The 15,566-nt window shown below is 30.4% G+C and overlaps 1 protein-coding gene across 3 annotated transcripts; it reads right to left on the reverse strand.

Moving 5' to 3' along the window:
• Positions 1 to 251: 251 nt before the first annotated feature.
• Positions 252 to 13,042, reverse strand: LOC103578201 (HEAT repeat-containing protein 5B). Of its 3 annotated transcripts, XM_014440090.2 has the most exons (11): positions 12,697 to 13,042; positions 12,131 to 12,282; positions 11,091 to 11,302; positions 9,116 to 11,003; positions 8,982 to 9,014; positions 8,026 to 8,100; positions 4,555 to 7,947; positions 2,022 to 2,235; positions 1,896 to 1,910; positions 806 to 951; positions 252 to 734 (listed from the first exon to the last, which is right to left on the reverse strand). In XM_014440090.2, exons 2-11 carry the CDS (start codon positions 12,257 to 12,259, stop codon positions 555 to 557), a joined length of 6,285 nt encoding a protein of 2,094 aa, XP_014295576.1. In that variant the 5' UTR covers positions 12,260 to 12,282; positions 12,697 to 13,042; the 3' UTR covers positions 252 to 554. The 3 variants fall into 3 exon arrangements, with proteins under 3 accessions (XP_014295576.1, XP_053595125.1, XP_014295577.1); XM_053739150.1 differs by lacking the exon at positions 8,982 to 9,014; XM_014440091.2 differs by lacking the exon at positions 1,896 to 1,910.
• Positions 13,043 to 15,566: the final 2,524 nt, after the last annotated feature.

Below are 15,566 nucleotides of genomic sequence, written 5' to 3' on the forward strand. Positions count from 1 at the left end.
CGCCTAAAAATAATGGCGTTTGGATTCAAAGCGATATGTCCAAAATTGAATTTTTGATAAATGAAACATGGTTGAGACCCTCTTCTAAACAATTGCCAAAAATAAAAATCCTTATATAAAAAAGTAGTGACATCTATTTACATAAAAGAAAATTTAACATAATTTTCTACTTTTTTTTATTTAATATTCTATACATAATGCTTTGATTAAATGATAATAAATTTTTTTTTATATTTAATCGTGCTCTAAAAACTACATTTTTTTTAGATAATTCATTTAATTTTCGTAAAAATCATAAAATTTGTGCAATTATAATTAAAAAAATACATTTTTAAAAATATCGAACGCATATCTATTATCATTTATACTTTGAATTCTCATATGCCTATAATATTTCACATGATTTATAGTTGGCATTTAAAAAAACTTATTTTATCGGTAGTAAACTTTAAAATTTAAATTAATTATGTATAATAAAATTAATTGTAATATCACTATAAAAGCGTTTGATAACTATGACTTTTGTTTTTTTATAAATTAAATCTTTTTTTAGCTCAATTAAAATTTGAAAAATCAGTTTTTAATTTAATTGATGGAGTAACTACTTTAGTAAATAATGGTTTTATCGTTTCTGATTGTTTGGAGTGTCTCCGAGCTTGCTGATGATTCAAATGCACTGCATTCTCCAATTTGGTCTTTAATTCAGTAGATTGTGACATCAAAGTCTTAAATTCCTTTGAAAAATTTTTTAGTTAACATTTGGAATCGTAGATAAAAAAATGTTATTCAATATTTATTATCTTACTTGAGGATACTTTGGACCAATTTTATTTAGCCATTGAAAACTTTGTTGATGTAGACTTATTTGCCATCGACTTCCATGTTGTAATTTATCTTCTTCTAATAAGAAATTTATTAGTATTGGAACAAGAAGAGTAAGCATTTGAATTCCTATAAAAAAAAAATTCAGATCCATTAATATTATAATTATAATGAACCATAAAATATTAATAATATAAACTAAAATAACAATAAACATCAACTCATTATATTAACCGTTAGGAAAATATATCATTCAAAGTTTATTTTTTTGCATGCCTCATAACGCGCCGCGTTAAGTGTGCTCTATAACTACTACAAAATTTTCGTCCAATTCACTGACTTTAAACCTCTATTACACTCCATCAGTACGTGGAAATAAGATAATTCATATATCAGCATGTAGACAATTTATTAAACTTTGATTCTGACAGTTTTCAGTCAATTCATCAATAAATTTATTTAAAAATAAATATTTCAGTCTAAAAAACCTTTTATGTCAATAATCTTGTATGAAACTTCGTAAACACGATAACTTTTGAAAATCACTATTAATTCATACGATTCTTTTTTTAACAGCTTAATTTTGTTAGTAGCAAGAACTCTATTGAAATTCACTGCCTAAACTTTTGTCGTTTAATTATAATTAATAAAAACTCAAAACCTATAATCCCACAACATAAAACCTTGTTTTGTTTGTATCCTTTTTTTGATTAAAGGATAGATTATCTCTGGCTATCTTTATCTAACTGACGTGTCGGTATCATCTACTGTACATTTGATGTACTACGTGCAGTGCAGTTACTCTAGCAGTCGCGCCAGGAGCGCAAAATCCAAAATATGATTTTGTGTAATTATTGCAAGCTTTATATTTTTTTTGAGCTCAAAAATATCCCTTTCGATGTAGAAAAAATAATATCAATAGACTTTCAATAATAAATTAATTAAATCAACTATTGTAAAAATAAGGGCAAACGCGTATGAGGCGTGTACTTTTTGATTTTACAAACCTTTAATTTACAAGATAACATTTATTGCTTAATTAGTCATAGAAAAGTTATGTTATATTTTTATACCTTGCATTAGATCTCCTGATCCGTATGCAATTTTTCAAAGACAATAAAAAGAAAATTTTATTAAAATAAAGTATAGTAAGTACAATAAACTTGTGATAGTCATGTTGATGAAAGAAAAAAACTTACGATTCTTAGATTCAGTAAGTGCAATGAGAGCTTCAATAGTACTAATACATTCTAAAGTAAACGACAATTCCAAATCATTTTCAACTTGTTTACTTTGATCACTGTATAAATATTCTACTATTCGAGGTGCAAGAGCATGGATATAAGGAGTGCTAATACTTCTATCCGGATGCAAGAATATTGTTTTTAGTGTTTGAACACACTTCAACCTCACCTGAAAAAAGAAAAAAACAATTCAATAAAGCTAAAAATTTTTTTTTATGATACCAGCATTGAAACCTTAAGTTTCAGTGTCTCTACAGCCAGTCGCCACAAACTAATTTTAGTCCAATGTTGCGAACAAATACTTTCAGTCAGCGAGCAAAAACAAAATTGTTCCGTCCCTTGGGAAGAAACAAACAATGTTTGATACCTCCAGTTAATGTTCACCTTAGTTGTCACTTGATTATATTTTTCCGCTAAGAGTGTCGTCTAATCAATTAATTGATACTTGTCATTTGCTTACTAGTAATTTCAGACCATTAATTTTATATACGTAAATGACAGTTTTGGCTTTGTAATTGAGTTTTATAAAAATAAATCTAAATAATAAATAGTATTTATAGTTTCTGCTTAATTATAAATTGCAAATGACAATTTATGTTTATGCTAATAGTTAACCACACCGTTGGTCTTAAATTAACTTGTTTCGGACTGGTTGCTGATACTGAAACTCTAAGTTCCAATGCAAGTAATCATGAAAAATATAATGTTTGACACAGGATAAAACACGATTTCAGACTGCAGGTGATGTAAACCCTCGCCTACACAGTAAAATATTGTATATCTGTGTTAAGAACGGTCCGTGTTAAATTTTTTGTGTTGATTATTTTGTGATTCAATCAACACAAATATCTGTCACTTTAAAATTTTTTCACCGATCTACTATTCAACACTTGAATAATGTTACCTAGTATAAAAATCGAAATTATCAACATTTATAAAGTGTTACTTCAAAATCAACACAACAAAAGTGTTGAAGCGACAGCTGAATTGTGTTAAAAGAAATGTCTTTCTTCTATTCACGCGAGAAGCGCCATTAAGCATCAGCTCTGCTTGGTTAGTTATTATTATTGTAACATTGGTTTTTATTTATTTTCAATTGGACATAAAAAAATAAAGTTGATGATTCGTGTAGTTTAAAAAAAAAAAAAAGATTTCAAAAATTGCATCTGTAGCTTTTTTTACTTTTCTACATGCGCATATTTTTATTTTTGATGTTTTTTTAACTTCCCGCTAAGAAAATCGACAATTTTCGAAAAATTCGGGAAGTTATTGTTTTTACCCCGATTTGCAAAAATCGAAATTTCATCAGATGTCGACGTTTTGAGGTCCTAGGAAGCTATTCTGACTATTTTCAGAATGATGTCCGAGTGTCTGTATGTGTGCCTGTACGCGCGCGCGCGTGTGTGTGTGTATGTATGTATGTATGTATGTAAACTCTTTTTATCTTTTTAACTAATAAATCAATTTGGATGATTAAAGCGGCAATCGAAAGAGCTTTTTGGCCATCGACTTTTCTGAAAATTTCAGATCATTTGATCAAGTAGACTCAAAGATATTGGCCAATTACGAAAAAAAAAAATTGTTTTTTTAGTTTTTTATTGATTTCTCAGAAACGACTTATACGATCGACTTCAAAATCTAATCAGCCCTAGAACTCAATAAAACGCGTCGATTGCTACCTCAAACATCAAAATCGGATTATTCGTTCGAGAGTTATCGCGGGAGACGAAGTGGTAAAAAACGGTTTTTTTTTATTATCTTTGAAGTGACTCATCTGATTAATTTCAGAATCTAATAAGCTCTAGAATTTAATAAAACGCGTCGATTGCCACCTTAACCATCTCAATCGGTTGATGCATTTGAGAGATATCATGGGAGAAAAAAATGCTAAAAACGGTTTTTTTCGAAACTAAAAGTACACAAAAGTATTTTCGAGCTCGAAGAGCTCGAAAATGTATTTACGACGATGTTTTCGAGTTCATGGAGCTCGAAAATAGCTGGAAGTTTTGGGGCTGGTCCGCAGGGTCAACCGATAGACCGATTTTTTGTTTTTAATTGATTTGTTAATAAAAAAATTCGAAAATTGTTAACTGCCTGCTAACTCAAGGATCATGTTGACTATCACAAAATAGTTCAATGTTAAATAATAATTGTTAACACTTGATAACCTAAAAATAATTCATGGTACAATAATAAAATGTAAAAGATAACATTTTTTTTTTGTCGCCATTAACATTTACAAAGTGTTGAAGTTACTTCTCATATTATTCGAATTTTGTGTTGAAATTTTAACACAAATTTTGTGTCGAAATTGAACACATATAGTCTGTGTCGAAAAATAACATAAATATTGTGTTGATTTTAACACAATATTTTTTACTGTATACGGCTCGGGTAGCAAACTTTACCCTGGTCTGAAATGGTTTTGCTTGATCCCTTATCTTACAATATACTATTGTTAACACAAAAAATATTTAAAATCACTAACCATTGTATTGTTAGATTGAAAAGATTGTCTAAAGTGATTGATACAGGGAAATTGTATGTTTGGTGCACTCACAACTTCTGGTAATGCATGAAGAACAAAAACAGCAATACCAAGCGTCATTGTAACTTCATCCATTTTCGTTTCGTCATTTCCTGATTTAGCTAAATCAATTATTTTTGCAAGAGCACTTTGAAGTAATTCAGTCCATTGCTGCTTACTTTTTTCATACCTTGAATATTTATTTGTAATAAAACTCTTTAAACAATGTAACGAAGCATGAATAGGCGCTTCGGACGCTATCCTGATGCTTTGATTATCAACTCTGACTCCAATTTCTCGTATAATACCAGTAGTTAAATAAAGAAGTGTTGGAAGAATTGATAGAGCACCTTGCATTGAACAAAGTGATGGAAGAGTTTCCATAATACTAAGAGTTAAAGTAATAAGTCTTCCATTTTCTTCAGAAGCAATGTATCTTTTTTGAGACAAAATGGCGGTAGTTCCTTCAGGGTTAGGATTCAGAACAGGTATTTGTCGTACTAAAAGACAAAGACAAATTTCTAAAACTGCGAAAACAAATGATTTTCCGGGTATTAATTCTCCTGTTTCTCCGCCTTCACCCACTAGTTCTAATTCTTCAGTATCTCTTGTCTCTGAATTAGATGGTACCAGTTGTTTCAACTTAACTAATTTTTTCTCTGATAAATTTTCTTCGAAAGCTTTTACTATTTGCTTTAGTACTTCCATTGTCATCATTTGAATTGTGTAACTGTCTTGGGTCAATAAAAGTCTATGAAGAACGTTACAAAGTTCAATGGGAAGTGAGATATCGGCCAATAAAATTTTTCTAACCCATGTCGAATCTAAGAAAGTAAATAAAGCACTAAGACATGTTTTAATATTTTGCGTGGACTCGGAAGAGCGGGAACTACATAGTGCCTCTATACAAATACCAAAGAGAAGATGAAAATGTTCAATATTTGCATTTGTTTTTGAATCATTTATATTATTGTCAGTAGGATTATTATTATTGTTATTATTATTACTAGAATTATTATTAAGTGTTGTTGGAATACTATCAGTAGTAGATTGATTGGTGTCAAATCCTTTAGCATTTAACCATAAAGCTGCAGCATGAAGAATTGGCGCCCATGATTTTATGTAATAAGGTCTCGCAGATTCCATTGTATCTGTTGTATAGAATGCACCTCCATCGTGAGGTAATTGACTTGCAAATTCCGGTGGTAATGAAAGTAAAGCATGATCGCGTAATGCTGAAAGCCAATATTGACTTAAACTTAATAATTCAGGTTGTACTAAACTCAAAAGACTTTCATTTTGAAATTCAAATTGACCAAAATCATCGTTATCTGTATCTGTTGTTTTATTAATATTTCGTAATGAAGAACCGCGTAAATTTGGTGTAGATCCATTGTTCATCATCGCTACAACGTATACTTCAGCCCAAGCTTTAAGAATAGCCAATCTTTCTAAAGTTGAAAGACTTTCGTTATACAATGGCGGACGTGTATGACCTTGACGTAATTTTTCCAAAGATGAAACAAGCAACTGATGAACACGTCGAAGATCATTAAGATCTCGAGCTACGCCGCTACCAATCCAAGCACTGCAGGCTTCACAAGCAGCAGCAGTAACATGAGACGGTGTCTCTGTAGAAAATGCTGGTCTTAAAGCAGCTCCTACTTGGGCCTGGAATTGTTCTAATAGTAAATGTCCAGGAAACTCTGGTTCAGGTACTTTCGCAAACTTGTCAATTATTTCTTGAAGAGTTTTTAATCCTTCTAAACGCAATGGATCACAATCACTGGTAGCAGCGATAAAAGCCATTCGTACAAGATCAGAAAGATGTAAAACTAAATAATCACCTCGACCTTTTACTTGTTGCAATTCTTTGGCCACAGATAAGTCAAAGTGTGCTTGTTTGTTATGATTTATACATGCTGTTATGATACGGCGAACACATTGTGCAGCAAACACACGCGTTGGCCATCTTGGAGACACACTGGGTCGTTGTTTAGATTCATCAGCATGAAATTCAGCTTGATCATCATCACCTTCTGCATCAGCACTGTCGTTATCTGCTGTAACATCTTCACTATTTATTGTTGTTAATTCTTCGCATGTACTAGCCTCTGATGCTACAGTAAGTACGTCTTTGCAAAGAGCAATCCATTGAGAAAGATTGTTGGCTGCTAACATTTGAAGCATACTTGTTAAAGTATCGTGTATATCTTTAATAAGACCACTATCAGTTTCGATGTCTAATAAACTAAAAAGAACTCCTGGAAGACCTGTCTCTGTTATCGTTAATCCTTCAACAACATTCGTATCTCTGCTTTCATTTGCCAAGCTCATTGCATGTTCGCATACTTCTTTGGCTTCACGTTGAGCGAGTTGTCTTAAACATGATATTGCGGCTTTACGAAGAAGTAAATGATTGCTTGACAAAGTACGGCATAAAGTTGGCACAAGTGAAGATAAATTAACGTGACGTGGTGCGAATAAGTGCAGCTGTTGAAGACATCCAGTAGCTTCAGCTTGAACTAAAGGATCTTGATGATCTTGCATTATTGCACAAGCACATAGAAACGATTGTCGAGCTGTACAAATAGATGATGTATTGCCTTGAAGTTCTGGCCCAATGGTTGTTATTAAAGCAGACAAAACTTTTCCGATGCATTGATGAACATCAATGTGTGAATGTGATACATTTAATAGCAACATAAGTATTAAAGATAATGTAGGCTCAACATAACCGCGAAACATTGGGCCTCCAGAGTCTGCAATAAGCGCTAGAGCATGTAAAGCCCATACTTGGACTACCGGAGATGTATTATCTTGAGCAAGAGCTAAAAGAATGCTAACACTTGTATTTAGATGTTGACTTGAACCCATTCCTCCGACGTATCTATGTAAACAGCCTAGTGCCAATGAATGACCAGTTCTAGTAATAACATCTCGTGCTGATTTCAAACGATCAAAACTCATTTGAGCTAGTTCTGCTGTAAATTTTGAATCTGAAATAACTTGCGCCATACGGCCAACAGCTTCTCCAGCGGCCCATCGTAAAATTGAATTATTGCTAACAAGCGTGCTTACAATTAAATTTGTTGCTGATTTCTTAACGTCTTCTTGCCTAAATCCAGTTTTTGTTTCATTGAGCCCTTTTAAACCGCTTAATACGGCTGTAAATACATTCATTTGTATAGCTTCTTGACGACCAGATTTAGCATGTTTGATACATTCTCCAAAATGATCTAACATTTGCAAACGATGCTTGTTAGCAACTCGAGGAAATATTTGACCAAATAATGATACTGACAAATCAATTACTGCAACACCAAGTGGAAGTGGTCCGGGAATCATTTCATTCTAAACAATAAGATTTAATTATTCAGTTATTTTTTTATTTTAATTTAAAAAAAACAGTTTTAAATATTTGATATTTACCGCTGATACAGGTCTGTATAAGCAACATGCATTATGTTCAAGTGCCCCGGAACCTGCCGCACTGTTAGGCTGTAACTGATATAAAAAAATAATTTAATGTATAAAATTTGAATAAATAAAAAAATATTTTGTGAACAAGCTGTAAATAAATAAAATAAAATATTAAAAAATTATGTCTTTCTATTTGGTTTCTCTATAAAAAAAATCCATGTGGAATTGTATGGGAACCCATAGAAATCCATATAGGAAAGTATGAGTATCTAGATTCCTACATAGGAAATCCATATGGGAAACTATGGATACCTGAATTTCCATGCAGGGCTTCTACATAGGAAACTATAGGTATCTGAATTTCTACACAAGAAATACATATAGAAGCTTGGATATCTGTATTCTTAAGTGGGGAATCCCTATAAATATCCGAGTACCTGGACTTCTATGTAACAAATTTATAGTACAAACACCATAGATTCTTATATAGGAAGACCATTATATAGGAAATCTTTGGTACCTAAATTTTTTGCAATATCCACTTGGAAAGTGTAACTGTCAAAAAATACTAGATATAAAAGATAATAAATGTCCATTAAATACGAGTATATTTAAAAAAAGTTTTTTTTTTTTTAATATAATATTTGAAATTATAGGGACCTTTATGAAAATTGTTTATTAATCACTACAAGAATCATTATTAATCGAATAACCAAAATAACAATTCAGTAAATCGTAAAGTTTTTAAGAAAGCAATTGAATAAAAGTTAAAATTTAATACAGTATAAAATCTGAATTTTTGCATAGTGTGGGTTCCCATGGGAAACCACGTAAGAATCTATATAGAAATCTATGCTGAATAAGAGAATCCATCCGAAAACGCCATGTGAGAATACATATGGGAATCTAAGCTAGATTCTCACATAGATTTTTTTGATAGGGCCTCTTTAAAAGATTTTACTCACGTGTTCTATATCTGCTCTTCGATTAGGTTCCATCTATACATCAATATAATCATGTATGACATGTGAAAAACGGAATTATAGTAATTTTTATCTTCAATAAAATTATTGTGATTTAAAAAAAGAAAAAAAAATACCTGATCTTCAATAGTGCGATGTTCAGTTTCTTGAAGCCAAGTTCCTAAAATTACAGAATCACTGGCATGACATACGATTCGTAGTAATGATGTTGTAGTATTCCCTGGATTTTCTGTAAGTGTAAACTCGGAGACCAACATTCTAAGCAAATGAGTGTATGAACCCTCGAAGGTTTGAGGTGGTAAGAGTAAAAGTGTTTCATATAATCGAAGACGAACCATCGCCGTTGGTGCTTTTAGTTGTTGACTGTAATTTTTAACAACCGGTGAAAGATTTATAAGCATTGCAAGTGCAGATTCAATAGGTGTAAGTAGTCTACGAATAATATCATCATTTAAAAGTTCGGGACAGTGTAATAAGAAACTGTGCATAGCTGAGAGTGCGCCTGCACGACCTTCCAAAGTAACTTGCCAAGTGAAAGCATCACCTCGAGCTTTCTCGCTTTCCAATTCTTTAGCAGATCTCGGAAAAGCATTTCGCCACAGTAAAAGCATCCTTGGTAGTAATCCTTTGACGACAGCAGTACCCAAAGTCATAATAGCTCCAATCAATAACCAACCAGCATGAGTTCTATTAAGAGATAATCGGCTATTTTGATTAGCACTTCTTAACAATTCTTCAGCAGTGTTAAATATTATTTTTCCTTTAGTATGAGGCACTCCTAATGGAGATAATCTGACACTACCTAATACCGCGGCAAGAGCGCTGCTGTATCCAGCAATAGTTTCTGGAGAACTTCTCATATTTTCAATACCTTCAACACATCTATCAATCAGAGGTGTAATTTGACTTGGGACAGCAACACAAATGCAACGAAGACACCATGAGGCTGCCAGTCGTGCCGCTTGACATGGATGTATTAATACTGCCATAATTGTATCAATCAGACACAATGAATGGTCTAAGATTAAATTAGATGCAGTTGTTCCTAGACTGAGCATTAAATTACCTATTTCTTGTAATGCACAAACCAATAAATGTTGACTAAAGAGTGTTTCTTGATTAAAGTCTTTAGCATTTTCTGGGTTAAAATCAATTGAATTCATTTGCTTTAAAATAATATGAGCTATTTCTTTACATGCCGCTGCTTGAGCTCCTTCTCCTAGTAGTTTACCAATAGTTCCTCGAAGGACGAAATTTATACACTTTCTAGAGTAAACAGCATCTATGTGAGAGTTTGCAGCTTTAGGATTTGCTACAAGATCAAGAACATGAGAAACAAATACTCCAATATTTCTTTCTAACCATGCTCCGCCTAATATTTGGACAAAAACAACGTAAGCATGTGTTACACCTACACGAACTTCTTTATTAACACCTGAATTTCCTTTTATAATTTCTCCAGTTCCTTTCAAAAATCCAACTCCACCTCGTAAAAATCCACCCATTAATAAATTTAAAACTTCTTCAAGTGATATGGGTTTATTACTTTTAGCTTGTGCAGTCATAGGATTCTTTGATTTTAAAGTTGGAAGTTGTGTCATTGCACATAAAGTACCTAATAATTTAGCAACAGAACATCGTACTTCATAATTAGAACCTTCAAATGCTCTGAAACATAATGTTGCCATGGCTTCAATTTCGGTAGTATAAAGAAATGGAGCGTGATTTAGCATTTCTAAAAGACATTTTGCGGCAGAACATCTTACAGCCATTGATCTGTCAATTAAATAATTACGAGCAACTTTGGATATCTCTTTATGCACATTTATTATCGCTGAACCCATACCAGCACACACTTTTTCTAACGTGTGCATTATTTCAATTCTCGCTTGAGATTCTGCTGATCGTAGTGACTTTATGAGAATTTGAACTGTTTCTTCATATGATCTTCCCATCATACGACCTAACTTCTCATACATGGCCCCAACACAACATATAGCGGCTCTAATTAAATAAATTTAAACAATCAAATATTATTATTATTATAATTTTACTATTTTACTATTAACTAAAATAATAAATTAAATTTACAGTTTTGTAGGGAGAAAACTTGGAGAATCATCCTTATTCTTAAGGATATCATTACATTTATTGACAGTATCAAACAGCAAAAATGTATCCCCAACGCTAAACAATGTAGCTAGACATCGAGCTATTAGTCTACGTGTCGGCGGGCCTGGTGCATTTTGCATATGCCTGCACAATTGTTCAACCAATTTTTGTTGACAACCTTTGATATCATTCTAAATAAACAAAAACAATTTTTTACACTTTTATACAATATAAACAGGTTATAATTTCTACACAGTAAAAAATATTGTGTATCTGTGTTAAAAAAGGTCCGTGTTAAATTTTTTTGTCTTAAATCAACACATTTCACTGTGTTATTTTAAAATATTCAATCGATCTACTATTTAACACTTAAAAGTGTTACCTGATACAGAAATCCAAATTATCAAAATTCATTAAGGTTACGTTAAAATTAACACAAAATTTATGTTGGAAACTCAACCGATAGTCACAGAAAAAGTACAATAAAAATATAAGTGAAATCGACATTTATAAAAGTTAAATTAACTTAGAAATTTCAATTATTAATATATCAAATTTACCATTTACAAAATACTGGAACGTTTATTATGCGAATCTGGTTTTTGTTTTTTTTTTAAATGAAATTAATTAATTTACCATTTACAACTGGTATGAAATATTACGTGATTTTTTTTTAAATTTTGATTAATAAAACCATTGTTTACTTTTAAACAACAGTTCAATGTTGAATAATCATTGTTGAAATTTTCTATAATCTTAAAATTACATTAATTATATTCAATGACTACCCATAGTATAAAAATAAAATGTAAAACTTAACATCTCTTTAGTGTTACTATTAACATTTAAAGTGGAATTTACTTCCCGTCTTACCCGAATATTGTGTTTAAATTTTAACACTATTAGTATGTGTTAAAAAATAACCCAAATATTGCGTGGTCCGTTTTTAACACACAGATTATATTGATTTTAACAGAATATTTTTTATTTCGTATTTTTATATAAATTAATATCATTACTTTTTGTGCTGCGACTAAAACTTTATCTAAAAATCGCAGCCACTCGAATACAAAAACAGGTCGTTTTGCTTCAGGAATTTGATCTAGGGCATCTTCATTTAATGTTAAACTATGGCTTAACTCCATCATTGTGGTTGTTCCATTAACTCGAACTGCAATTATTATTTATCAGATATAAAAACAATCAAATAAATAAATAAAACTCACAAATAAAAAAAAATAATAATAAAAGTTCTTATAAAGTCTAAAATATAATAAAAAATAAAAAATTAAATTTCTTGTTTAAAGGCTCATAAATTTATAATACGATAAAATATTTTATCAAAAATATCATCTTATTTATGCAAGATTTGAAGAAAAAATAATAATTGATCCACTTTATAAATGAAAACAAATTATTTTATATTATTTTGAATATAATATGAATTTATACAGAATTATATTCACACAGTAAAACTTTAACAAGATATTTATTTATTATAATTTATGTAAGAAAATATTATAATTAAATAAAATGGTTTTGTATGTTTCAACAAAACATATGGATCACTACAATGTTTACTCACCAAAATATAAGTGTCAAATTTAAAAATGCTGTGATAATAATATTTCAATTATTAGATCACACACTATAATTCCATACTTGTGAATAAGATTGATCTACTAATTTGGGCATATAAATGTGTATACACTCGTAAATGTTAAAGAACGGCTACACAACTACAATTATTTTTTTCTTTTTTTCGTCTACTTACGTACACTCATCAAACAAATAAAAATTTATACTTGAAATCAGAAAATTATAAAAAATATCAGTTCTGAAGTTGTTTTGTGTTGTAAAGTTTATATGTCATTTACGTCCCTTGAAGTATGTGCATACATAACCCTGGACCTGGATCTGCTTGGATGGAGGAGTGCTGCCATCTTGAAGGTTTAAATTGTGGGAAAAATTAAAACTAACACTAACTGTTATTTTATAAGAAATTCTTCATAATTTCCCAAGCAGTACAAAAAACATGTTTTGTTGATTTTAAAGTCATTAATCAACTTAAATTTAACAAAAAGTCAAGAATTTGTTTTGTGTTTGAATAAAGTTATTTAAATTTTTCAAGCAGAGTTCTTTTTTTTAATAATAATATAATTTATTCACAATTTTAAGCATTTACATTAATACACGGAGAAAAGTGAGACTCCAAAATTCATGGAATAATAATAGAAAATACATCAAATTTTATTATGCTAGTTCATTAAATTTAAAACAGATGACTTTTTGTTTAAATTATTGTTATCTACACTTATAATATTTGTAGCCTAGCATAGAAAAATATATAAAATCATACTTTAATATGATACATATTAAAAATTAGTAAGCTATATTTCTCGAGAAAAAGAGAGAGAGAGAGAGAGAGAGTAAGCTTTGATTTTCAACAAAACACCACAAGTTTAAGAACATGTTGTAGGATTGAGGAGTCAGGTTCAAAAGTTCATTTTTTTTTTTTTTTTCGAAGTCCCGGGCACAATCAACGCTCCTTGTCATATTTGTATTTCCGCTCAAGATATGAAGAAGTCTGCTTTATATGTCTATAAAATAAATCAGATCTACACGGCAAAATTGCCATTAAGTAAAATTCGTTTGTTAATATAGTTGCTGTTAAATAGTTGGCATCGTCATAGAGAAAACTATTTCACTGTAATTAAAATTTACTGCTTAAAAAATTTTGAATAAAAAAAAAATAGATATTCTTGAATTCGGTGAGGTTTTAAAAAATCGAGGTTCAATTGATGTTTTGGGAGAAGTTATTTTTTTGTAAGATGACATGCGTGAGCGTATTTGTTTAATTCGTTCATCACTTTTAAACTACAATCGATTGGGATCTTCACAGAAATCACCAAAGCTTGTTGGAAACCATAAAACTTGGACCATATTTAAAATCAATCAGTTAAACAGAAGCTTGATTATTGGAAAATTTTAACGAAAAAGAAATTGCCTTACTAAACAGGTAAAAATAGACTGAAAAAAAATTTCTTAGAAAATATGTAGCCTTGTATTCGATTTAAAATTGATTAATATATAGTAACTGAAGTTAATCCAAATGTTTCCTGATCAAAAACTCCGACTGAATTTAATTGAAAAATTCCAATTGAATCGAATCGGGAATTTCCGAATAACTTTCATTCGGTTTTAAATAATTATAATTTTCCGATTGAATCTGATTGAGAAAATTTCAATCGAATGATCGGAAAATAATCGAAAAAAAAAAGAAAAAATATTATTTTCCAACTGAATGACTGATTGAATCCGATAGAATTCCATTGAGTTTTAATCAGATTCAATCGAAATTTTTAAGTAGGGTTGTAATTAGTGTCATAGAAAAAAAGGATTTCTTGGCGCAAGAAAAATTTTGCATTATGAAATGAAAACAGAAATTTTCTTAGGACTAAAAAAATTTCTTGAGCTAAGAAATTTTTTTTTGCTCCAAAAAATCTTTTCTCGCCCCAAGAAAATTTTCGTTTCCAATGCACAATGCAAAAAATTTCTTAGGGTTTCTTAGGAGATCTGTTCAAAATTCGGTTTTCGAAAATCGGACCGAAACCAATCACTCCCTTTTTTCTAAAAATTTTCAACTTTCTTTGCAGGAAGTTTAAAAACGACTTTTAAGTCGAGCTCGTGTGACACACTAGCTGTTTATTGTATCTGAAAAAAAATTGTTGCTATATAAAATGGCATAACTCAACATATGTATATATATGTATTTAGATTAATCATAACATCTTTTTTTTTTTTCATATGAAACTAAATGCATCTTTACTGAATGCCAATTTTATGACATAATTATGATTTTTTTTTCTTTCTACCAAAATGGATGTTTATTTTCATCTACGTGATTTTGCATGCTTTAAAAGATCGATAAATAAATTTTATCTTATAAATGAGCATACTTATAATCGAGGTCAAAAAGTTATAGATGATTAATATTTTTTGCAAATAAAATAATGTTATGTCCATCACAGAAACGTCGTTACCAGTCAGAAGTCAATTCAAAAAAATTTTTTAATGTACTTTTTGTGCATTCTAACGAACCCTTACATACATAGATAAATAGTTTGTGAGACATCTCTTATTCCACGTATAATAATTGAACGTAAGTTTTTTTTCATTTTTGCTTAACTCTATAATTTAAAACATCACGTGGGCATTGGAGCAAATAACATATCCATGACCATGAAAAGATATGAATAATTTAGTCATAATAATAAGATGTATTTTTACTTAGTAAATTTTAAAATCTTTTTATTTTTTTTCTTCCATTTAGGGGATTCAAGTGTGGCACATTTATTAAACTAAACTAATATCAACCGATGTATATACATGATATGGATTGTGGCTACAATTCTTATAGGACTATCATGAAATTCGGTACACTTTTTCTTCGGG

Source organism: Microplitis demolitor, chromosome 5 (assembly GCF_026212275.2).
Source record: "Microplitis demolitor isolate Queensland-Clemson2020A chromosome 5, iyMicDemo2.1a, whole genome shotgun sequence".
NCBI lineage: Eukaryota > Metazoa > Arthropoda > Insecta > Hymenoptera > Braconidae > Microplitis > Microplitis demolitor.